The sequence below is a fragment of the Chelonia mydas genome, chromosome 2 (genome assembly GCF_015237465.2).
Source record: "Chelonia mydas isolate rCheMyd1 chromosome 2, rCheMyd1.pri.v2, whole genome shotgun sequence".
Lineage (NCBI taxonomy): Eukaryota > Metazoa > Chordata > Testudines > Cheloniidae > Chelonia > Chelonia mydas.
In genome coordinates this window covers 202,685,010-202,709,758 of record NC_057850.1, presented here as the reverse complement: position 1 = coordinate 202,709,758, position 24,749 = coordinate 202,685,010, and the positions used below count along the sequence as shown (strand labels likewise).

The 24,749-nt window shown below is 39.3% G+C and overlaps 1 protein-coding gene across 2 annotated transcripts in view; it reads right to left on the bottom strand.

Moving 5' to 3' along the window:
* Nucleotides 1-24,749, bottom strand: part of IGF2BP3 (insulin like growth factor 2 mRNA binding protein 3) — a 163,800-nt gene that overhangs the window by 120,064 nt on the left and 18,987 nt on the right. For both annotated transcript variants that reach the window (XM_043541060.1, XM_037890540.2), the window contains exon 4: nt 14,748-14,796. In XM_043541060.1, the coding sequence (XP_043396995.1) occupies nt 14,748-14,796 (49 nt within the window). The remainder of the gene's footprint in view (nt 1-14,747; nt 14,797-24,749) is intronic.

The following is a 24,749-nucleotide window of genomic DNA, read 5'->3' as shown; positions in this document are numbered from 1 at the left end:
CTTTCGTGAGCTACAGCTCACTTCATCGGATGCACACTGTATGCATCCGATGAAGTGAGCTGTAGCTCACGAAAGCTTATGCTCAAATAAATTGGTTAGTCTCTAAGGTGCCACAAGTCCTCCTTTTCTTTTTGCGAATACAGACTAACATGGCTGTTACTCTGAAACCATTCAGTGGACTGCCATCAGAACCAGGCAGACATCCCTTCTAATGCATGTTTGGATGGTAGAAAGGAGAGAGAGAGCGCGCTTAGGTACTCAGAAGCCTCATTGGAACCTGAGTAAAGCACATACATGAATGATGCTCTACTCAAACTACTTAGGGCCATGAAGATCAATGCGAGCACAATCAGTGCGACTAGGTTTGCATTCAGTTGCTCACTAATTTGGCTCCTCAATAGTTGAGAATGTGTTTTAACCCTGATTACATAGGCTTCAGCCAGGTGTTATGCCACAAGGTCCAGTAGCCCAGGACCAAGCACGCACCCGCACAGAGCACAAGCAAGCTAAGTTGGTTTGGGACTGAACTGACGCAAACCAGGCGCGGCCTGTGCTAGAAGGAACAGGGTGGAAGTCTTTCCATGCCTAAACAGAATGGCTGACTATGAGAGAATACTTCATGTGTGCACCTGACATTCCATTTTGCTGCACAATTCAGCATTGTGTGGGATACTTTTTAGTAATACAGTAATGGATTAAGCTGTGAGCTATCGGCTCAAGCCTCATTTAGAAGTCATTTATTTTGTTGTGTTTTAATACTCCGTTGCTATTGAATTTTCCTTCTCCTAAAATCCCTTTTACTGCAATTTTCCCCTCTTACTTTGGCTCTTCCTCCCTCTGTAACTCACTTTATGAATTAGGATTATATAAAGCATAAGTATTATGCTAAAAATACGTTAAGTATTAACATTTTAACAAACACTAGCCATTACCCCATCACCCCAGCGTTCTGATATTCAGACATTACAACGGCAGAATTCACAGGCACTGCTCAGCAAGATTAGCTTTAACACTGCTTAAATATAAAACAATACTGGAAAGGGAGACTAACTCACAGTTTGGTTTTTCTGACAAGTGATCTCTCAAGCTAGAAACCTCTGACAAACCTGCATGTGGCCCCAGCACTACCAGGCACGCATGTGTATTGAAATTCAGTAACATCCACAGCAAGGGCAAATTTTAAGTTCCTTCACAAGTAAAGAAAACACGGAGTCCTTTCTATGCTATGGACAGAAGAGCTTGATCTATTTTCACTCTTCCAACATGGGCCAGAAATCCAACAGTACAAGCCCCCTTCATCCTCCAGACATAGTCCAGAGACCCGCATTTATCCCCTCTTCATTACACATAGAGTACTCAATACAACAGGCTGCACAGCCCCAGAATACCCAATATATCTGAGAAGCTTTACACTTCTGCCCTCTTCACAGAGAGGGGCAAGTGGGTCTAAGCTCTACTTGGCAACATCCTTGCACCTGCAGAAAGCATACCAGTTCACGCCTCCTTCCTCATCTTTTGCCCCCACCCTCTTTCTTCAAAATCAGCCAGCAAGTCGCAGGACCAAGCCCAGGCTGAGAATCTCTACACATCAGTGCATCTCTTGGTTTCTCTGCTCAGTCAATCTGGTTCCTTCATTCTGCACAGGCTTGCAGGCTTCACTTGGCAACAACAAAGTTAATTACTGCCATTGATTGTTTATCTGCTCCATGTAAGCTGGTGAGGAAACTGGAAGACAGCAGCGGAGGAGAGAGAACTGAACAGCAGCTGCTGGCTTTCCACTGAGCTATGAGAGCTGGTTTCCAATACTTCCCCCAGAGAGTTTAGAAGCCACTTTCTGACACTTAATTTCATTTTGTTATATTTACACAAAAATATATTTTGAAAGGCAGTTTCTCTAAGCATCTTACACTTTGAGGAAATTAGTTTAGAAATGCTTTTGCAAGAGTGTCATTTTACAAGAGCAACACCACACTTCACATCATAGTTACTTTTCAGGTGGCCCCAACAAGGGAACATGGCACACTTTAGGAAGTCAGATTCTTAGTGTGCTGTGTTAAGAATGCAAATTCTAAACGTTTTGGTTTTAAAACTACTTTAACCCTTCTTTTAAACGACCGATAGTGTTGCCTTACAAATGTACCCCCAGTTTTCTCATATAAGCTGAACAGACAAGAATTAGGGGCCTGTCTATGGCAGACAAGAATTAGGGGTCACAAATGTCTAGCATGTTCTTAATGTGCAAGTGACTGCAGGCTGGGAAGGGATGGCAAGACATGTTTTGTGCTGAAAAATCCTTAAAGCCAAACCTGCAATCCCCAAAATGGGAAGGAAGACTGCTATTGGTGGAGAATATGAAAGGCTTGGGGTGAGGTCCTTTAAACGGAGCATTAAGGTTCTTAGCCTGGAATCAGGATTTTGACATTTATTATTTGGAAAAAAAACAGCATCAGTTTAATGGCTCTCCCCCTGCCACCTATCCACCCACCAAGAAGTTTGGAGCGCATACTATTTATAGAAAACTCTTCTATATAGGGATTCCATTTGTAATGGGACAAGTTGTTTATAAAATTTGATAACTTATATATCCTCCTCCTATTGGAGGACATACAGCTCATCTAGTATTTTTGTACTGTCCTTCCCAACATATAGCTCAGCAAGGTACAACTACCCTTGCCAAATGAAACTTGAAAAGTACACCAGTACAAAATAAAGGTCAAAGGAGAAAGACACTCCAGGAAAGGGATATGTACACATTTGAGAAGTTAACAGATAAAACATCTTTTTCCTACACTGCATACCCCCTATCCAGAATACAAGAGTCCAAATGGTTAATAAGAGGAGGGAAAAGAGCCAGAAATATGGCAGTGATTAGATCTCCGATAAGAGAGTGGTGCTGTACCAAGAGAAAAAACAAGTGACGTACTGTTTTAACAATATTCTACAGTAACTCTCTGCAACCATTAAATTGTATTAAACGTTCTAGTTTAGAACACCTGTAGCTTTTGCTTTACTGAGAAAAAAGAACTTTTCCCTCATACATGGAGAGGAGGTACATGAACAGCAGTTACAGTCATCCCTAGCAGGAAAGCAGCTAGAAGAAAGCGTGAACATTCTTTTAATCCAAAGAAAATGAGACACAGGCACAACCTATAGGACTCAGCCAAAAAATGCCCCATTGATGTGAGAAGGAATGGAGAGAGAGGCTCAGGTAACACAACTGAGCAAATCAGGCACAAGTCTAATCTAGCCAAGTGTTCTTTGATGTATTAAAAGGTAATTAAAAATAAACTTTCAAGGGTAAGCTCTTTGGGACAGAGACCATGCCTGCTTGTGTTAGCACAAAGCCTGACACATTGTCTGCTATGGGGATTTTCTGCTGACCTGATCTGTTCGCGTTTAAGATCCCTTTTACAGATGCTAGGTACTTCTCCACCCACTCTATCAGCACTCCGGCTTTAGGATGCAACATGGAATACATTTTCCCTCCCTGTTTATGTGTGTGCACCCCAGTGGCCCAACCTGATAAGCAATAAATACTAACTGAATTCTTACAGAACTATGATGAGGCAATTCGGAGCCCAACTTGCTGTGGCAAGTTGCAGTATTCCTTAATAGTTTATTCAATAACTTCCCCTCTCACCCATCAATTGGGTAAATTATTTGTGAATACGTTTTTCCAATACTCAGCCAGCCACACAGACGGTTTAATGACTCACTACTCAGGTAAATTAGCAAGATTAGTTAGGAAAATACTGCATCAAGCATTATACACAATGTTGCCCGTCGTTTGGCAAGTTGTGCTGCCTGCTCAATTCTAGGCAGTCTATATGGAATAACTTCTCTTGTAGGCACCAGGTGTCTTGCATGAGAGTCTTCAATGAAAAAAACATTTTCCCAAGGGGGAGTCAAGGTGTCTATGCCAGTATGTGTTTTTTCCCTTGTCGTCAAAGAGACTGGAAGTTGTATATGGAGACAAATGTGCCTCTCCAGCTTCCTGCTCATGGTGGTAGAAGTCCAAGTGCATTACCGCAGAAGGAATCTCCTAACTTCTCACATTTAAAGCATTATCGAGAGTAGGCCTAGACCTTATGGGGGAGGCTCTTCCTGTGAGAGTCCTTTTCTGAATTTTTCCTACAACTCCTTGTATTCCAATAAGAAAAGAAGTACTTGTGGCACCTTAGAGACTAACCAATTTATTTGAGCATAAGCTTTCGTGAGCTACAGCTCACCTCATCGGATGCACCAAATAAATTGGTTAGTCTCTAAGGTGCCACAAGTCCTCCTTTTCTTTTTGCGAATACAGATTAACACGGCTGTTACTCTGAACCCTTGTATTCCAATGACTGGGCTGAATTTGGTCAACTCTTGCAAGAGAATTAACCCAGGTGCCAGTAGTGCCAACTTGATTGCTTTGTAGCAACACCGATAAAAACAGGTTGTCCAAATAGGAGTGCGGATACACCAGGGGACTTGAACTCTTCTACCACAATAATTAGTAGTTTGGTTAATAGCATTTACTTCAGGTAACCAAAATGGCAATTACTTGAGCAGAATCAGCAGAAAGGTTCAGAGGCATGGTGCTATTGCAACAGACAGATATCCCTCTCACAGACAAATTCAGGTCAATAATTGTCCCAATGAAGTGGCTTCAGGGTTTGTGTGTGAAACTTCAACTTTCTCAAATATTTAGTGAATTCTGAGAGCTAGCATCTCCCTAACATTGCCACACTTGACAATTTCTAATGGCGGGGGCATTTTCTGCAGTGTCCAGATCCAAAACAGCAAGAAATTCTTGATTCATTTTCAGCATTTAAACTTTGACTTATGTCTAGGACTAACCTGGCATAAGTGGAATTTTTCCCATTCTGCGGCAAAGCACATCAGCCTGACCACTAGACATGCCAACAATTGAGATGTCAGGGAGAGTTGTGCATTGGAACCAGAGCTACTGCGTAATAAGAAGAAAAGGAGGACTTGTGGCACCTTAGAGACTAACAAATTTATTTGAGCATAAGCTTTCATGAGCTACAGCTCACTTCATCAGATGCATTCAGTGGAAAATACAGATGAAGTGAGCTGTAGCTCATGAAAGCTTATGCTCAAATAAATTTGATAGTCTCTAAGGTGCCACAAGTACTCCTTTTCTTTTTGCGGATACAGACTAATATGGCTGCTACTCTGAAACCTGTGTAATAAGAAAGAGGATTATCTCGTCCTATTGTTCCAATATTTGCTTGTCACAGAGTGGATCCAAAATCTTCCTCTGGTATCTACAGCTCCTAAGCAAACAATTTTCCTAGCTTCTCTGAGTAAGCTACCTCCTTTCCACTTGCAAAGGATAACATTTAGTAGTGTGGAATTAATTTGAAGAAGGCTGTGGATGTATTTGTATAAATTGTCATTAACATCAATTTTAAGAATGAATTTTAAATTTTTTGTCTCTGTTGGTTGCACAAAGCCAGGTCTGCTTTGGCAAAGAATATATTATATAATTGCCCAGAGAGCTACAGGAACCATCTCGACATTTCTTCCTTCAGTTTTGGTTTATTGTGAAGAAATCCTTTTCACTGAACATCATGGCTTCTGCTAGATACCAAATCTACAGCACCCTTGGAAACAAACCAGAATTGGCTTGGACTGTTAAAATTTAAGAAAGAAAATCAGCTGATCCACAATTACTTGTCTGGAAAATTTTCTTTTTTCTGCTAGGAAGATAATCTTCATAGATGAATGGAAGAAAGAAGACAGCAATTTTTATCCCATTTACCTGCCAAAAATACACCTTTTTTTTGCCAAGTTTCCCCCCCACCATCTCTCTAAGGGTATTTTCCTCTCTTGAATATGATTCCAATAAATTTCTATATGGCGCCATCTAATCCCTCTACCCTAGTTTCAGTTTATTTACTCTGAGTATGTAAGTTCCCCCAAATGCTGAGGAGCTACATATCTGACTTTAGTTTCAACCAGTAACTTGTACTATTTTAAGAGTTTTTTGCAGTATGAAGAGAAGTCAGTAGAAGCAGGTGTTTTAGGAAGTCAAGAAAGTGCGGTACAGTATTTTTTTAAAAAGTAACTTCTGTCCACATTCTTCTCATTTTAGTGGTTGTTTACCCATGCTTTGAGAATACATGATCCTTTAAATGGGGCCATAAGAAAAGTCTAGGATCTCAGTCATCCAGTTCCACTATTCCTTTTCTTTTTGACCCAATAGATACATTCATAAATTCAGATTTTAAGGCCAGTAGGGACCATCATGATCATCTTGTCCAGTGGTTCTCAAACTTTTGTACAGGTGACCCCTTTCACATAGAAAGCCTCTGAGTGCGACCCCTCCTTATAAATTAAAAACACTTTTAATATATTTAACACCATTATAAATGCTGGAGGCAAACTGGGGTTTGGGGTGGAGGCTGACAGTTTGCAACCCCCCATGTAAGAAACTTGTGACCCCCTGAGGGGTCCTGATCCCTAGTTTGAGAATCCCTGATCTTGTCTGACCTCCTGCACCTTGCAGGCCACACTCCTGTAATAGACCCATAAACTCTGGCTGAGTTACTGAAGTCCTCTATTCATGATTTCAAGACTTCAAGTTACAGAGAATCCACCATTTACACTAGTTTAAACCTGCAAGTGACCCATATGCCCATGATGCAGAGGAAAGAAAAAAAACTTCAGGGTCTCTGCCAATCTGACCCCAAATATGGCGATCAGTTGAACCCTGAGCATGTCTGCAAGACCCACCAGCCAGAGACCTGGGAAAGAATACTCTATAATAACTAATAGCCCTCCCCAGCTAGTGCCCTATCTCTGGCCACTGGGGATTTTTGCCATTAGCTATTGCTAATGGGACACATACTGTTGTAGGTTTTAGAGTAGCAGCCGTGTTAGTCTGTATCCGCAAAAAGAAAAGGAGTATTTGTGGCACCTTAGTAGTAATCTCATCATACCATCCCCTTCATCATCTTATCAAACTCAGTCTTGAAGCCAGTTAGGTTTTTTGCCCCCATTGCACTCCCCCTGAAAGGCTGTTCAAGGACTTCGCTCCTCTGATGGTTAGAAACCTTCACCTAATTGTGAGCCTACACTTGTTAATGGCCAGTTTAGAGCCATTTGTTCCTGTGTGAATACTGGCACTTACCTGGAAGGGAGAGGCATTATTTAAATTATTTATCCATATGATGTATTTATAGAAAGCAATTATATCTCACTTCAGCCTTCATTTGGTTCAGCTAAACCAGTGGTTCTCAACCTGTGTCCCGCGAGCCACTTATGGCCCAATTAGCAGAGCTGTGGCCCATGTAGGTAGTATTGGATGCAGCCCACAAATAGGTTGACAACCACTGAGCTAAACAAACCAAGTTCCGTAAGTCTCCTCTCATAAGGTAGGTTTTTCCATTCCTCTGATCATCCTAGTAGCCATTCTCTGCACCTATTCCTGTTTGAATTCATCTTTCTTAAACATGGCAGACCACAACTGCACACTATTCCAGATGAGGTCTCACCAGTGCCTTGTATAACGGTAAAAATATTTCCCTATTCTACTGGAAATACTTCGTCTGATGCATCCTAGGACTGCATTAGCCTTTCACCGTCACATCACATTGGCAGCTCAGTCATCCTATGATCAGCCAATACACCCAGATCTTTCTCCTCCTCTGTTCCTTCCAACTGATACATCCCCAGCTTATAGCAAACACCCTTTTTGTTAGTCCCTAGGTGAATTAAACCTTGCACTTCACACTATTAAATTTCATCCCATTTCTACTACTCCAATTTTCAAGGTCCTCCAGATCTTCTTGCATGATATTCCCATCCAACTCCATATTGGCTATACTTCCCAACTTTGTGTCATCCACAAATTTTATTAGTGCACTCCTACTTTTTGTGTCAAAGGTTGTGAATGAAAACGTTAAATAAGGTTGGTCCCAAGAACAATCCCTGAGGAATTCTACTAGTAACCTCCTTCCAGCCTTAAAATTCATCTTTCAGCATGACCCATTGTGGTCTCCTTCCTGATCCACCTTTCAATTCTCATATTAATCGCCATCTTCTCCAATTTAACTAATAAATTCCTATGTGGAACTATATCAAATACCTTACTGAAATCCAGGTAGACTAGATCTACCACATTACCTTTGTCTTTAAAAAATAAAAATAAAAAAAATAAAATAAGTTACCTTCTCAAAGAAGATCAGGTTGGTCTGGCACAATTTACCTTTTGTAAAACCATGTTGTATTTTATCCTAATTACCATTTACCTCTATGTCCTTAACTACTTTCTCTTTCAAAATTTGTTCCAAGACCTTGCATACAATTCAGTTCAAACTAGCGGGCTTGTAGTTTCCTAGATCATTTCCCCGCCTTTCTTAAAAATAGGTATGATATTGTCACTTACCCACAGCAAACCTCTGGCAACACTTCAAGAGTAAGGGTGATACGTCTTGGACTTGAAAGGCAATGAAGCAATGCATGCATGACTAAGGGAAGCAGAACTAACACAACTCTGGCTGGAGGGGTGTCTCTGACACTCTTGTTTCAGTCTCACTTCTCCCCTTAAAAGTACCCTGCCTGCATAATGTGCAGATGCAACCTATAACAAACAACAAAAGGTGGCTCTGCCTTGTCCCCAGGACTTAGAAGATTTCTTGCTCTTGCCACAAAGTCTGTTTGCCTGCCATTAACGTTAGCACTCTGGCAACAAATTAAGTATCTGTGGCTTTTTGGATGAAAACTATACAATTGAACCAAAAGAGATTAATGCGTAGGAGTTAATTCTCTGCTTTGAATTCCACTATATTACAATTTTCCAGAGACCGCAGAATGAGTTACAACATTCCACATAGGAGGCAGACCTGCCAGTAGGGAATCTAAGGGAGAAAGGGCTCCCCCACATTCAGGAGTTTGTGACTGGCAGTTCTGAACTATCCCTGCTACATGTGCAGAAAAGTAATGTCCAGGAGGGCAGGCACTGGATTTCTACCCAGCTGCGGTGTGTGGACTCTGCTGGCTAGCTCTGTCTTTGTATCACCCTGTAACCAAACTAGTAGATGTCCAGTAACATGAAAATCCACAAAGTAGATGCTGGGAAGGGTCAAGGAGTTCTCTCTTCTCCCTGATCTAGACTGCTGTAAAGGGAAGGGTAAAAAGAAATGGATCCCTTATTCTGTCCCTCTCTTAGCTTCCTTTTTGGGGTCCTATTCATAGGTCTCCCAAATAAGCTGTGTGAAATGGATCTAACACTTAACTGTTTCACTACTGCTATCTAAGAAGCAGTAGTCAAGCTGCCCAAGGACTTGAAATGTCTCTGCTGCTTCTTAGTAAAGCTACTAGAAACAGAGGCACCGAAGTTGTCTGGAAGACAACATAAAAGTTTGCATCGGCTCACATTTTAAAAAAGTTACCTTGTTTATAACATCCAAGTTTAAAATTTCTATGGAAATTTTATGGCTTAGACGCCACATACATAGGGGAGCCTCTTGTTTGCCACTCATGAGCAAAACAGACAATTCAAAAAACAATGATCGATAACTGTAAAATCACATTTTGCCTCCGAGAGCATCTGATATCACCAGAGAGTTCTGCAGCAGCCTCTCAGCAAGTGATTTTCTGTAAGAGCTCAGGGACAGCTCTTATCCTTCACTATTCATTTTAATGCCTCCAAATAAAGAGAAGAGGTTGACAATGTGGCAGGGACTTTAATACTATGCATGATGCTACCATATGATAAAAACAAGAATCTCAAAAAAAATCTTAAAATTCAGTTAATTTCAAACGCTACAATGTAAGTAAAGGTTTCAGAGTAACAGCCATGTTAGTCTGTATTCGCAAAAAGAAAAGGAGTACTTGTGGCACCTTAGAGACTAACCAATTTATTTGAGCATAAGCATAACATCCGATGAAGTGAGCTGTAGCTCACGAAAGCTTATGCTCAAATAAATGTAAGTAAAGACATTTGTTATCCTACTCTTCCAAGACTAATCCATCAACTGAGACAACGAAAGCTCAGCCACAAGTCATTGTCCTTCCTTGATTCCAGAGTGAGCTGAGATTTGTATAACGCCTAGCACAACAGTGCCCAATCTGTTGAAGTCTGAAGACGCTACCACAACGTAAATGTTGTTTAATGCTAACACACATACATTCAGGTTAAATATTTGCATATTTTTGTTGAGATGTCTAATCTGATCTATGACCAGTATGGTATAGTGAGGAGACAAAACTAGGATCTGGCCTGCCAGGACCTGATTTTGGGAGATTGTGGCCTCCAACTATGTAATTCCACTGCTTTCAGACGAAAGGCAATAAACTTCATTTAAGCCATTTTCAAGTGTTTGCCTAAATGCACAAATTCATATAGGTTTCTTCCAAGTCTCCCTAGCACAAAACAGATTACCAAGCTCCTTGTGAAACAGTGACCTGTATTTAAAAAAATAAGATTGTAAGCTCTTTGGGGCACCTATTTGGTGTGAGGAGGGGAGTGCGAGAGGACACCTAATACAATGGGCCCTGATCCTTGACAGGGGCCTCTAGGTACCACCACAATACAAAATTACCAACAAACTACAGGGCACAAGTATATAACATGTGTTCACTGACCATTCAATATAGTGATAGATTGGTCTGGTTTCCCTTATGTAAAATGCAGCCTATTTTTAAAATCCCCTCAGAATTCCTTCCTTTCAAGGGAACTGAAAGAGGACTTTAGTGCAGAAAACAACAATATTGGGTAACCTCCTTAAAACAACTGTATTGGAAATAAACCAAATTTATACACGAATATTAGTTTCTTCCCTTGTAACCTGGTTTCTCCAAGTCCCTCTATGCCAGTGCAAGCAGTCAACTGAGTTCTCTCACCAGCATATGGAGACAGGAAAAAGCAACGATTTTGTACATCGACACCTTCTCTCTATGAGGGGCTGACTGGTTAGAGACTTCACCAGCAATATAATGTAATGTTTTCAAAACAATACATAAGAATTAAAAACAGCCCCAACTCCACCAATACAACAAAAGAACCATAAAATAAATGGATTAGCACAGAATGACTATAAACGCTGGTCTACACTGCGGCCGGGGGCGGGGGAGGGGGGCGCTCAACCGAAGATGCGTAGCTGAAGTGGGAGTATCTTAGGTCAACTTACCTGGCCGTGAGGACGGCGGCAAGTCGACTGCTGCCGCTCTCCCATCGACTCCACTTCCGCCTCTTGCAAGCTGGAGTTCTGGAGTCGATGGGGAGCGTGTTCAGGGATCGATCACTACCCGCTGATCCGGCAGGTAGTGAAGGCCTGCCCTAAGAAAACTAACAGGTAAAATTGTTCCATCATCCGTTATGCCAGCCCACAGAGTGGGCACCTGAATAGCAATGCCCATCTTCAGTAGAAACACTGGGTACTTTGGGGCATGGGGCAGTAGCCAGCTGCAGCATACAGGGCTACCTACAGAGAAAGGTCAGGCAAAGAGGTTGTTCTTATGAAGAGACAGGGCAGGGATCCCTGCTCAAGGAGTTTAAAGTTTTCCTACTCTCCCCACCAAGCAAGTGGCCACAAGAAAGGCAGTTTTAAGGAAGACAAATCCAAGACCTGTCCAACAGAGAGTTCAAAGGCAGCTCTTGAAAGGGCTTTTAGCACCAGGATGTGGTAACTACGCAGATGAGATAAGCTCTCCCATTGGTGTAGGATCATCTTCACTAACTGTAGCGCAGTACATGAAGACAATCCCAAAGTGTCTAATGAATTTAAACCTTGCCTTTTTAACATCTTATTCACATACTGAGACCCTGAAGTTCCTCATGTCTAGTTGGCTATGTGTGTGGAAGCAGAATCATTTAGGAGAAAGATACTGCAGAGGTAATTTCAGGACACTTCTCTTATACCTTTCTATACCATTAATAGTGAACATGTTCCTCTTCAGCACTTGCTAGAAGCGTTTTTATGTGACTGAACTCATCCCACCTTTGTGCTAAGCAGGTACCTCGCAGAACCCCTCCCTGAGAAGTGGTCCCTATGACAAGTGGAGAAGCTCTCCCCTCGACATAGCGCTGTCTATGTGGGGGGTATAACTTCACTGCTCAGGTATGTGTATTTTTCACACCCCTGAGCAACACAGTTATACCAATATAAGTCTGTAGTATAGACCTGGCCTTAGGAACCCCACACAGAAAGACGCTCACCTTCACTGAAATGCAACCAGAATGTCACCATAAAACAGTTACAACATTTTGGGGAATTAATTATACTAGGAGTTGAGGGAAAGCAGGACAGACATCTACCAGTGAGGTCAGAAATATAAAGGTAATGATATACCCTTTTAGCAGGAGACAGACTCAGACCAACAGATTGAGGTATACAGAGGCATTTCAAGGAACTGGGCACAGCCAGCAAGATAAAGTTCAGAAATCTGGGAAAAGTTTGCTACTGAAGAATGGCATAACACTGACACGACCTGTTACCCATTAAGCCCTTACCAGCCAAAAAACAAAACTATTAAAAAAAGTTCAAAACATCCACACACAACCAAAGCCAAAAACCCTACCCACCCAGGCAGAGATTTTACCCCCAAAATAAGTAGTATTCCCAGAGAATCCACCAAGTCCACTAGAGACTTCGCTATTGCTATTGACTTTACATGGAAGGCATTCAGTCACCATGATGATGGGGGCAGTATAAAACGCTAAGATATACAGGTGGCTACTGTCCAACTGGGGGGAAACCCAGGAGCGACCTGTGATGGATATTCTTATTCACAGACTCCATGGCCAGAAGGGACCATTGTGATCATCTAGTCTGACCTCCTGCATTTACACAGGCCATAGAGCTTCCCCGAAAGTAATTCCGAGAGCATCTCACAAAAACATACAAACCTTGATCAGGAGCACTGGAACAATTCATACAGTGGGGGTGCTGAGAGCCACTGAACCAAACTGTAAACCCTGGGTATGGAAACCACTTCAACCCCTAATTCTAGCCTCTATGATCTTGATTTTAAAATGGCCAGTAATGGAAAATCTACCTGGACCCTTGAAAAGTTGTTCCAATGGTTAATTACTCTTACTGTTAAAAATTTACAGCTTATTTCTAGTCTGAATTTGTCTAGCTTCAACTTCTAGCCAATGGACTATGTTAACCTTTCTCTGCTAGACTCAATAGACTGAAGAGCCCATTATTAAGTATCTGTTTCCCATGTAGGTACTTACAGCCCGTAACCAAGTCACCCCTTAGCCTTCTCTTTGTTAAAATAAATATATTGAGCTCTTTGAGTCTATCGCTATAAGGCAGGTTTTCCAATCCTTAAGTCATTCTCCTGGTTCTTCTCTGAACCCTCTCCAATTTTGTAACACTTCTTAAATTGTGGACACCAGAGCCAGACAGTATTCCAGTAGCAGCCAAACCAGTGCCAATATAACCTCTCTATTCCTACTGAAGATTCCCCTGTTTATCCACCCACAGATCACACCAACCTTTCTAGCCACAGCATCACACTGGCAGCTCAGGTTCAGTTGATATCCATTACGACCCCGAACTCTTCTTAAGAGAGAATCCCCCATCTTGTTCCTAGACATTTACGCTTAGCTACATTAAAATGCATACTATTTGCTTGCACCCAGTCTCTCAAGAGGTCCAGATCGCTCTGAATCAGTGGCCCGTCCTCCTCACTATTTACCACTCCCCCAGTTTTTGAGTCATCTGCAAACTTTAAAAAAAAAACAAAACATAAAATTATCACTGATAATCAAAATGTTGTGCAGTATCTTATTTTGCAACTTCCAGATTTGACAGTGAAAACCAGAAGGAGGGGGTAGGTGAACAGGGCTGTGTTCATAGCACACAAACCCCTAAATGGGGAGCCTGAACTGGAGAGAGCCTGGTCTCCGTTCTTCTAATCCAGAACAGGGCAAAACCCAGTAGATATTTTGCAGATGAAGTAGTTGCAGACAGAAAGACAACTGAACAGGTTCGGCCAACCTGCTTCATCAGATTAATGACATTACAAGAACTTAACTCTCTATCCCCTCAGATCTCCATCTGCCAGCATGATGACTTACCATCAGCTAGGCTAGGCTAGAGGGATCCTTGAAAAATACACTTACTACAGTTTCCCACCGTATGTGTGTGTATCTTATAAACGAAAAGATTTATCTTCATAACAACCCATCCTGTTCCTACCTACTGTAAAAATCACAATCGTTTATTTGTGGCATCATATGCAATTGCTATGGAAATGGCTGGTGACACAGTTGATGATTTAATTGTACTGTATGAGCAAAACCAGTTTCTATTTCTAGAATTACCATAATGTCACCACTCGTGGAAAGGAAAAAAAAAAATATTTGAAAGACAAAGGCCTAGTATTAAAGTTTTGCTGTTGAAAGGTTTTTTGCCAATAATTTAACTCTGAACTTCCATAAGATTACTGAGTTCATATACCAGAAAATTCTGAAAGGGATAAACCTTCTGTCAAAGAGACTGACTGAATCAGGAAGTCAGCATTCACCCAAGAATCTATTTCAACATTATTTATGTTAACTCAGAGAGTAGAAATGAAGGCAGTTATCTGAATTGCTTAGAAGGCTCTATTGTTCACACTTTCAAAGGATTCTCCCCCTCCCCCCACCACATATAGAACAGAATAGGGCATGTGTGAAGCCAGTGGAGGGCAGGGGAAAGGCATGAAGTCTCGTGGAGGAGAAGAGAAACAGAAATATACAGCTTTAGATACGGATGTCTTAATTTTAAAATGTGAAATCCTACCTCCCATTGCAAGTGAGGCGGGATATTTCTGATCTGAAGTTTCCGACTCCTGCAGACGAATTAAAGAAAATAGTTAAAACACAGAAAAAGCATCATTAATAGAAAAAAGTGTACATTTAAGCATGTTTTCTAATAAACTAGGCAGAAAGATCCACAGTATACAAAGACAAAACAATGAAGTGCAAATGGAAGAAGTTCGATCAAAACCAGTGTAAGACCAAGTCCATCAAACTGTTAGAGTAATATTTGTTTTACATGTGGCAGCTGTGATGTTTCATAAAAGTATGTAGCTTGAAAGCTATTTTCATTAAACCTTTTCAAGCAAGACACGGGTATCTAGCTCTTTGTATACAAAAGCATATACAAAATACTAGTTTTCCACCCCTCGCTCTTTTTGAGAAAAAAATTTATACCAGGAGGTTTCCGAGAGGAAACTTCAAATATTTACTGCATTCTATCGCACCTACAAAAAGAAAAACAAAAACCCTGAATAAATAGATTTGGTTTGAGATTAAGGGGCTTGCCTAATTGATCACATTTTAACACCTGAATTCCTGACATTCTTTGCCTCCAAAGTAGAAATCATGAAATTAGTTCATTAGATTTTCACGTCAAATTTATATTAGCATTCAGTCACTTATCTAGTCAACAACATATTTATTTTGAAGTACAACAGCAAAACTGACTAGATTCAATGCCAAATCCTTTGTCTCCTCCCTTCCCCCAAGGCAAGAGAACAAATAAATGCCAGAGATGCCACATAGCCCCTGGGATTCTCAAGAATGTGTAGATTAACACAGCTCCAGCTGTACTCAGGTACTCTATGTGCGTGCATGTGACCAGTTAAGCTATTCTTGTAAGAAATCATGAAAATTGATAACATTATACCATAAAAATAATCACTTAAAGCCCTTTGGAGGGATATGGGGTACAACTAAGTCTTAGCTGGCTAAGAATTGCTGAAGAAACATTTTTGCCTCAGAATACGTAACGGTTGGTTCAAACACATACTACTTTCCTTTCCAATGTTTATAAACAAACTTTAAACTTTTAAAAGTGATCTGTATCAAAGTTTAGCGGTGTTGCAAAAAAGTAACAAACGATTTTTAAAAATAAAAAAACAAACAAACAAACAAACAAACAAACAAACATGTACAGACAAGTAGTATCTTAGGACGAAGTAGATAATGCTCACTGCTAGGGATAGTCTTGCCTAACAATGACATGGAAGAAGAAAAGGAGTACTTGGGGTACCTTAGAGACTAACAAATTTATTTGAGCATAAGCTTTCGTGAGCTACAGCTCACTGGCATGGAAGGCATTCTTTTTCTCTATGCAAATTTCTTCTAGAATTGATTCCTTCTCTCACCCTCACTTATTCACCTTTCCAGTTAGTTTTTACATCTTGAAATACTCTGTTCAAAAGGCCTCTTGTGTTAAACCGAACTTCAGTTGTATCCTTAACATTTTCGGTGTGTGAAGGTTCCCCTCAGAAGGTAATTACCAGGCCCAGTATTCTAGCTGTACTGTGTAAACAGCCCACTTCCATATCATCTATTTTTAATGGGCAACTAAACTGACTAAAATAGCAGCTATTTTCGCAAAAAAGTGAACTCTGAAGACGAATGGATACCAACTGCAATGTAACTGTAGAAGTATTGTATATATATCTACTTACTTAAATAGGTAACGCACACATTTGGTCACCTCATGGTGGAGTTCACAATCAAGTGGACAGAATAAAAGTGGTCTCCAGTATAAATAAATAAATAAATAATAAACTTGACCCCCTGAATTTTGAATTTCCGAGATTTATAGAACAAAACCTGCTGGCAAAAGTCTGGAGCTACTTCAGCCTATGGAGCAATGTGAAAAGTCTGAATATTTGGAGAAATCTTTGCAATCTTGGGCAACTATTATTAAAGGCTTTTCATAATAAGGTTAAAAAGTCTACATTTGTGATACACTGTCCTGCATTATCAAAATATTCTTACTCATCAACACAACAGTAAAACTGAATTGATGAATGTATATTCTATAGTCAAGTCTGTAATCACAGTTTAAAGTATTAGAACATTTCAAGGCAAAGTACCAGTCATCTAAATGTTGTCTGATGTGCTTAAAAAGTGAGGTATGTTGTTATAGTCTTGCTTATTTGTAGATTCCAATTAAAATTCACTAAAGAGTTCTGAGAGTGTGTCACAACTTGCTATAGAAGGATCCAAATGTACTGACACGATATACCACATGACAACAAGTCTAACCAGAAGAGCTCAATCCTTGATACAGAACTAGGCAAGATGCATCCGATGAAGTGAGCTGTAGCCCACGAAAGCTTATGCTCAAATAAATTTGTTAGTCTCTAAGGTGCCACAAGTACTCCTTTTCTTTTTGTAAACTAGACAATAGTTATTCTGAAGGTATATCAGCTAGTGAATTTCATAAACACAGTTCTCTCCTCCCATTTCATCTAGCACAAAAACCCTGTGTTTCTTCAATTTTACCTCAAAACACAGGACAGACATAATAAATCTAGTTTTATGACCTTTATTCATGCCTCTTTTACCAGTCTCAATTTTTTTAATCTACTAAAGACAAAAAAAAACTTGATGAAAGTTAACTTGGCCAGTCAGTTTATTTGCACACAGAGATAAGTATTTTGGGTGAAAATTAAAAAAAATAAAAAAGATCATATTCCTAAATGACCAGATCCCCTATCATTTGTGGAGATGGGGGAAAACTATGGGGGTGGAAAGATTTCTGAAAGCTAGCCTCAAAAAGGTGTATCTTTCATATTGTGCACTTCCGAATTTATGGCAATAGTGAAACACTTATTAATACCATGTGAAAGTGAAAGGTCACATTTTTTAAATGAACACTTCACACTGTTGCTTGTAAGTTTAAAGTAAGGTCTGGACAATCAGCTGTACCATTCAGTAGCCATGCTCCAAACATAACAGCATATCTCTGTTGTCCGCCAACAAGGCTTTTACATCATCTAGTATTTCTTATGCAGATCACAAAAATATAAGTAGGAAGGTCTGGGGGGTCGGACATTCACATTACTGTTGTATTGTAGTAGATGCAGTTAACACACACACACACACACACACACACACACACACACGCACAGTTCAGTCCAAACCCAGATTCGTCATGCAACTAATGTGACAGGAGAGACCACAGACACTTTCTAGAAAAGAGAGCAAAAAATATATCTTTGAAATAAAAAGGTTTAAGGCTTTTCACCCAAAAGTAATGAGGGGGAGGAGGGGGAAAAAGAGAGAGTGAGACCATATCATGCCATATAGCAGCCTCACCAGGGATCAGGAATGTACACCAATGATAAATGCATGAAGCTCTCAGCTGCTCAAACTTGGACAGGATTGTACCTTCCACCGCTATTGTACACTTTGGCAACATTGTTTAACAGCTTGTCGTGCCAATAAAATATTATTGAATTACGTTCATCTGATCTGTGTACACACACCTATGCAGGATCACCACACAACTTTACTTTAATGACTACTGAGAAAGCATCATGAATCAAACCACATGCAAAATCTGTTAATATGGTCCATAGTAAGGAACAAATCCTGGTCATTGATTTCAGTGAGACAGACACCACTATCTAGCTTTCATTAGACCAGGATTTTTCTCCAAGAAAATACATGCTTAGGGTGCTTAAGGTGTGGAATTCTCATTTTAAAAAGATGCCTCAATCCTGGAGGGACGGAAGTCAAAATTTCATTCCAGAGACATTTTTCTATTTCAGTAACCATCAGCTCATGTACATCCCTTCTAAACGATGTTGCTCTCTTTGGCAAGGTATCGTATGCTAGTTTTAATACTATAATGTGATTGTGCTCCTGGGTCATGCTCAATCACTTTTGTTATATTAATATTTATTAATGAATTAATTTATAAAAATTAAGCCAACTGCAATCACCCAAGATTTAAAGAAATGACTGATTCATTCTTAACTTCATGAAGGTTTTACTTTTTGAATGAAATTTTGGTGATAACCTGATACCTAAGAGTGCGTGGGCATCTTAATAGATCTTTGTAATAAATCTAGTCAGTGTGACCAATTTCTCTGGTTCCCTTGAGTTATACAGTTAGTTACTTATTAAAATCAGACATATGCATCTGATCTTAATAATGTGCTGTTCAGATACTTTTCAAAAGTTAGATGTATGTAAACTATGTTCATTTCTCTCTCTCAAAATACACACAACAGCCCTCTACCACAGAGGATGAAATACACATTTTTAGGTCCTGTATTAGGCTTGCTCCAAAGCTGCAACTGAAGAAAAGAACTGGATAAACTCTAATACTATTATTTCAATTGCACTTTTGGTGCAGTGTTGGAAACTGGATCCAAATACAAGTATCAACCGTGACTTGAAGTGCATTAACAGATTTATACTGTGCCCACATCAGTTTTATATGCTTACAGATTTCACTGTGCTCATTGGCAGAGAAAAGTGCAGTTCTTTACTAAGTAACTGTACAGTGGTATGTTTAAAGTAGCGTAACACAGATTAGTCAACTAATAGAGCAATTTTTATATATCTTAGAAAGAACTTCTGAACAAGTGTACAGTCAAAACATGTTTTGGAACCCACAGTGCCTGTGGCCAAGGAGAACCCTATAGGTTTAGAACAGTACTAAGCAGAGATTGTAAATAAAAGGAAATACTGAAATGATTTGCTCCCACCTCCCAAGAACTTCTTTTGGGGCGAAGATGCTCAAACACTGGCCATGCACATATCTCTGGCTTAAAAACATTTCAGCATTCTCATTCCTGCATGATGAACTGGGTTATATCTGGCCAAGGCAAATTCATAGACATTTGGTTTTTTTCGGGGGAGGGGAGATTAAGATGTTTCTGTGCAAATATGTTTACAAGGAATACCAAAAATATCTCCAACTTTTGCTCAGAGTTCCTAATCTTTATATCCAGCATTTTACAGCAACTGAAAGATTTTGCTTCTGCACTGCCGTTGTGCGCAAAGCCTTTTACAAACACCTCCCATCAAAAAATGACAAGTTCCCTACCCCACAGTGTTTGTATGAGAACTGTTTTGTAAATTATGTTGTGTGGTTATAGCTGTAGTGCAATACCCATCTATTCAATTTGACTTAAACAACCATACAGAATAAAAATATACAAGTAAAATTACCAGCTTACAAGGGAAAGATGTCAGCATAAAACCATGGCATTTTAAGTCAAGATGGTTCTCACACAGGACAGAAATGAAATGACTTTGTACATTTGAAAGGGTCACGAGCAGTCAGCTCTTCTCTCAACATCTACAATTTTACCTCAAATCAACTGCAAGAGATTCAACTTCATACGAAGTTGGAAATAAGCTGTCTTGATTTATGCAGTTAAGAACTTTGTAAAGAATAGAACGGTAATTCATTTCAGTTATGCCTATTTGGAATTGATAAACTGCAACTACCCATGTCGTAATATACTGGCTAATCACCTGAAGAAACTGGACCTGGCAAAAAACCCACAGAACAATAGTATTTTAAAACTTAAAGTTGAGATTTGCTACAAATAGTATATGGTCTAATAAAGGACTGGAGTATCTAAAAAGCTGTCCAGATATTCAAACTGGATTAACCAGACACTGAGTGTAAAAATAAAGATTCTTGTACCAATACAGCAAATTCCTGTTAATGAATCAAACTTCAAATGATTTTGCTGGTGGCAGGAAAAATAAACATGACATTTATATTTATTTATTACACCTACCGTTTAACCATAAAACAAAAATTAAAATGGTTATTAATGCCACTCTGTAGGGGGTTTGTTTGTTTTTGTTTTTAAAAGCTCCTCTATCTATACAGTGCCTAACGCTCTTCCCGCAACAGTTTCAGCCACCGTGACAACGGAGTTACTCCTGATTCGTACCAGTGAGAGGGAGGAATCAGGCCCACATTCTACAGTTACAAAAATTAAATTATTCACAAGAATGCACGATATTCTCTGTGTAGCAAATATAAAGCGGTCACACCAAGCACCAACTAAAGTAACATCACAGTGGGGGATTTTTTTTTAAGCTAGCAATGGAATAGCTTCTCCTGTAATTAATATTACAGTCAATTTGCTTGCTAGTTAAGTTGGGTAAGTGATTTTGAAAGACTGGGAAGATACAGTAGTTAAAATTTAATTCCGCTTTTTAAAAAAGCATGCAAGAAATAAGCAAAAAACAAAATCCTTTGAATAAAGACATTGAATAAATGCTCCTTATTTTAAGTTACCTACAAGTTCCATATATTGTGGCCCCATCAGTTCATTTGCTCCTAATGAGCAATTCTGATAAATGTCTTAAAAACCAAGTTTTGTTTTCATATCCTTTTGCTAAAAGGAGAATTACACTGCATAGCTTTTAAAAATACACACACACACGAGATTGTTACCCTGGAAACTATGTTTAGAATTGACAAATGGCTAGTGAAGTTTTACATTATTTCTATAAAAAGCTAAGCAACTTCTAATGTGTATTTCTATAGAACACATTAAGGGGAATAATTGCTATATTTTACCCAATTTGGGCCATAAACTCATAAAACCAACCAAAATGCTTGCCAGCAGAAGGAATACTGGGGAACAGGCTTCAAATACTTAAGTTGTCAACGTTATCATATTGTTAGTATTTAAGATGAAGATTTTTTCCTGAAACAATGAAGTATTTTTTCCCCTCAAAATACCAGATGAGTAAGTTTAATCAAACTGCTCAACAAGAAGAGATAGTTGCTAACTACAAGTAGTTTCTCGAACATTAAAACACAGATACACCATAGCATCTTTATTTTACTGGAGGGGGCATCCTTGAACTGCAAATCTTACTGCTGCAATTCAGATTAAAAATACTATTACTCACACAAATGGAGGCTTAGGTAACAAGCTATGTGTTACACAGCCACCGCTCTTCCCCTCCCCCAGTTTAAGAACACCATGCGTCACTACATGCAGAACAGGAAAGGTTTTAAAGTTTCAACAAAGTAAGATCTCTCAAAACTCAAAGCATGCTAGATTTAAATTTGAGGATCTGATTCTAATCTCAGACATGATGCATGTCTCATTTTCCTTTTGCACATACAAACCCAACCACAGAAGCAGCTCTGGAGAGGTGCATACGTCTATATGCAACACTCAAGATGAAAATGTGGCCCTTATGTTGTCACACAAAGGAACTTTCCGCTCTCGCTTACAAAAAAAAAATGTCAAGGTATGATCAATTGTTTCCCCCACACCCCAGATGTACACAATACATGTGTGTGCTTGGATCTCTCTACCAGAGATTTTTAAGAGTAACCCTGAAGTACATATGTGGCCAATGTTTCATACATCTCCATTCTTATATCACAAACCACGAGCCATGCTACTTGATACCAATGCAACAATTTAGTTTCAGGGTAGGCTTATATTCTAAAAGAGAAATATTTTGGTGTGAAAGGCCAAGTCTCTCTCTCCCCCCTTTTGTTTTGCAGACTAGATTTTTGAGGGTGGGAGTTGCTTTGGAATGCATGAAACCTAAAGGCTATTATTGATCAGCATGTCCAAATTAGCTCACACTGCGTAGTCAAATCATAGCCTGTAGTCCTTATATTTATAAAAATAAATTAGATAAACAGGCTTTCAGCTAAGGCCACTTCAAGACATAATTTTGACTATTTTTCACACTTCTAATTAGACTAAAATCTTATATTCATTATTTGTAAATTCCCAAGTGTGGACCATAAAGAGATTTAATATGGAAAATAATTAAAAGACACTGCAACTATTACCATATTTCAATTTAAATCCGCAGTTATTTAAAGAAAGATACTTGCATTTTCCAGGAGTTTTACCATAATGAAATGCTGTTTTAAGAGTTTTAACTTATTTAAAAAATGATACACCACTATACGTATGCTGTGGTGAGTTCTACCATCCATCAGTAAGAACATGGTCTTCAATTTTGCAGGCACTGATTTTTCAATGGATCTGTGAATGGTACTCCACAGTCCCCCTTATTCCCCCCACCCCGCTCCTTTAAAGAGGCTGCATGTTTATTGAAAGCTAGTTTCTGCCTGCCCCACCCCCCACTCAGATGAAGGATCCGTATTCTTCAAACAACCGTACCTCTAACTCAACTCATTTTGCTGACCGAATGCTTTAAAATTATACAGCTTTTGCCACTTTTCCTCCCACTCCCCACCAACTGCTATCTGGATCATTGTAAGTTGTCCACTTAAAGACTACATGAAAAACCAAACACAATGCCTTTTGCAAGCAGAAAGACACTTACAAATATGTAATAGGATTGTTTATGAACCATCTTAGCTGCACAGCCTTCTAATCCCTTAGTAATAGCACACAATGCTAATCTTCTCCCTCCCCCCCAACTTTTTTTTCCCCTTTTTTTAAACACCTACATAATTAAAGGCTCTTCTACCTCCTGAAATATTTTAGTGGTGCCTACTAGTGCTGCTGGTGTTGAGGCCATCAGCATTTCCATTACAAACCCAGTTTTCACAGATTTGTATCAGCCATAAGAAGCAGTTCCAAGCTGAAACTTGCATACAAGGTCTCTGCTGCAAACTGTAGCCAGTTTGGAGGGACTGTGTGAAAGGAAAGGGGGCATTTACAATCTTTACTAGCAAGTTCTGCTATTTTTACACTACAAGAGGAAAAAAAGTAATCTAAAGTATATATTAAAGCCATTTTTAGGCAAATATAGGCACTAATGCCTGTAATTAAAAAAGTCAACAAGTTACTTCACTTCGAAGAGCAGCTGAAGAACAGAAACAGTCAAAACATCTATTTCACAGATATTCTCAGAGAAGTTATTGCCTGTGTGCCCATCAGCTAGAAGCTTGATGTAAATATGTATTCATCTATCTCATTGACAGTGGTTATAAAGTCTGGGGGCGGGGAATTTTTGGAGGGTGAGATGATGTGGGTTTAATCCAGGAAGGACGAGTCACTAAACTGTCCTGAAGATTAAATTTAAACAATCGATGAGTGCAATAATGTTTATAGTTAAACCTACTATTCTAAGTATTACCAATCCCAATATGTTCAAAAATCATGAAATTGGCTTAATTAAAATACATTTGCCTTCTGGTTTCCTAGCCTTTAATGTCACATTTTCAAGGTTCTCGCCACAATTATAGGGGCTAAAACTTTTTACAATGGGATCTTAGATTCTCACACAGTCATGTGACGCCAGAATCCAGGGCTTTGAGAAAAATAGATATTGTGATACTTGGCCACAGTACATTCTGCTCTTCAGTCTCAACAGCATGAACTTAGCAATTAAGGTTTCTCTGGTCTCTCTCCTTTGCTATTACAAATTTGATTCTAACTTTTAATGTTACATGTTGAAACAAATGTCTATTTAAAGTGAGTTTAAAGTAGTTTAACATTGTACCTGTCCCTAAAATCCCCCATCACCCTGCCAGAGTGTTTGGAGATTTGTTTGTTTTAATACACCAGTGATACTCAGACTGAAGCTCAGGAGCCGCAAGCAGCTTTTCAATGCATTTCTGCAGCTCTTTGCAGCACAAGATATTAAAACACTGTGTGATTTAATTAACAACCAGTTAGGATGCTTTTGCTATGTTAATAACCAATTGTAGTTGATAAAATAATACTTGAGTCATTTTGCTGAGATAATTAATTATATATATATATATATATATATATAATTATAGACACACACACACACACACCCCAGACTTTTCCCGTCATACTGTTTAAATATGAATATATAGTACTATAGTAAATGAAACAATGAATTCACGCTACTGTGGCTCTTTTGGGTAATGCTGATCACTAATTTGGCTAATGAAGCACTGAGGTCTGAGTATCACTTTTATACATAAACTTGTTTTCCTTTTACAGAAAAAAAAAAATGTTCTCTCTCTCTCTCTCTCTCTCTCATGTTGCTATATGAGAGACCCTGACAAAGATGGGAAATAAAGGCCCTGATCCTGGAA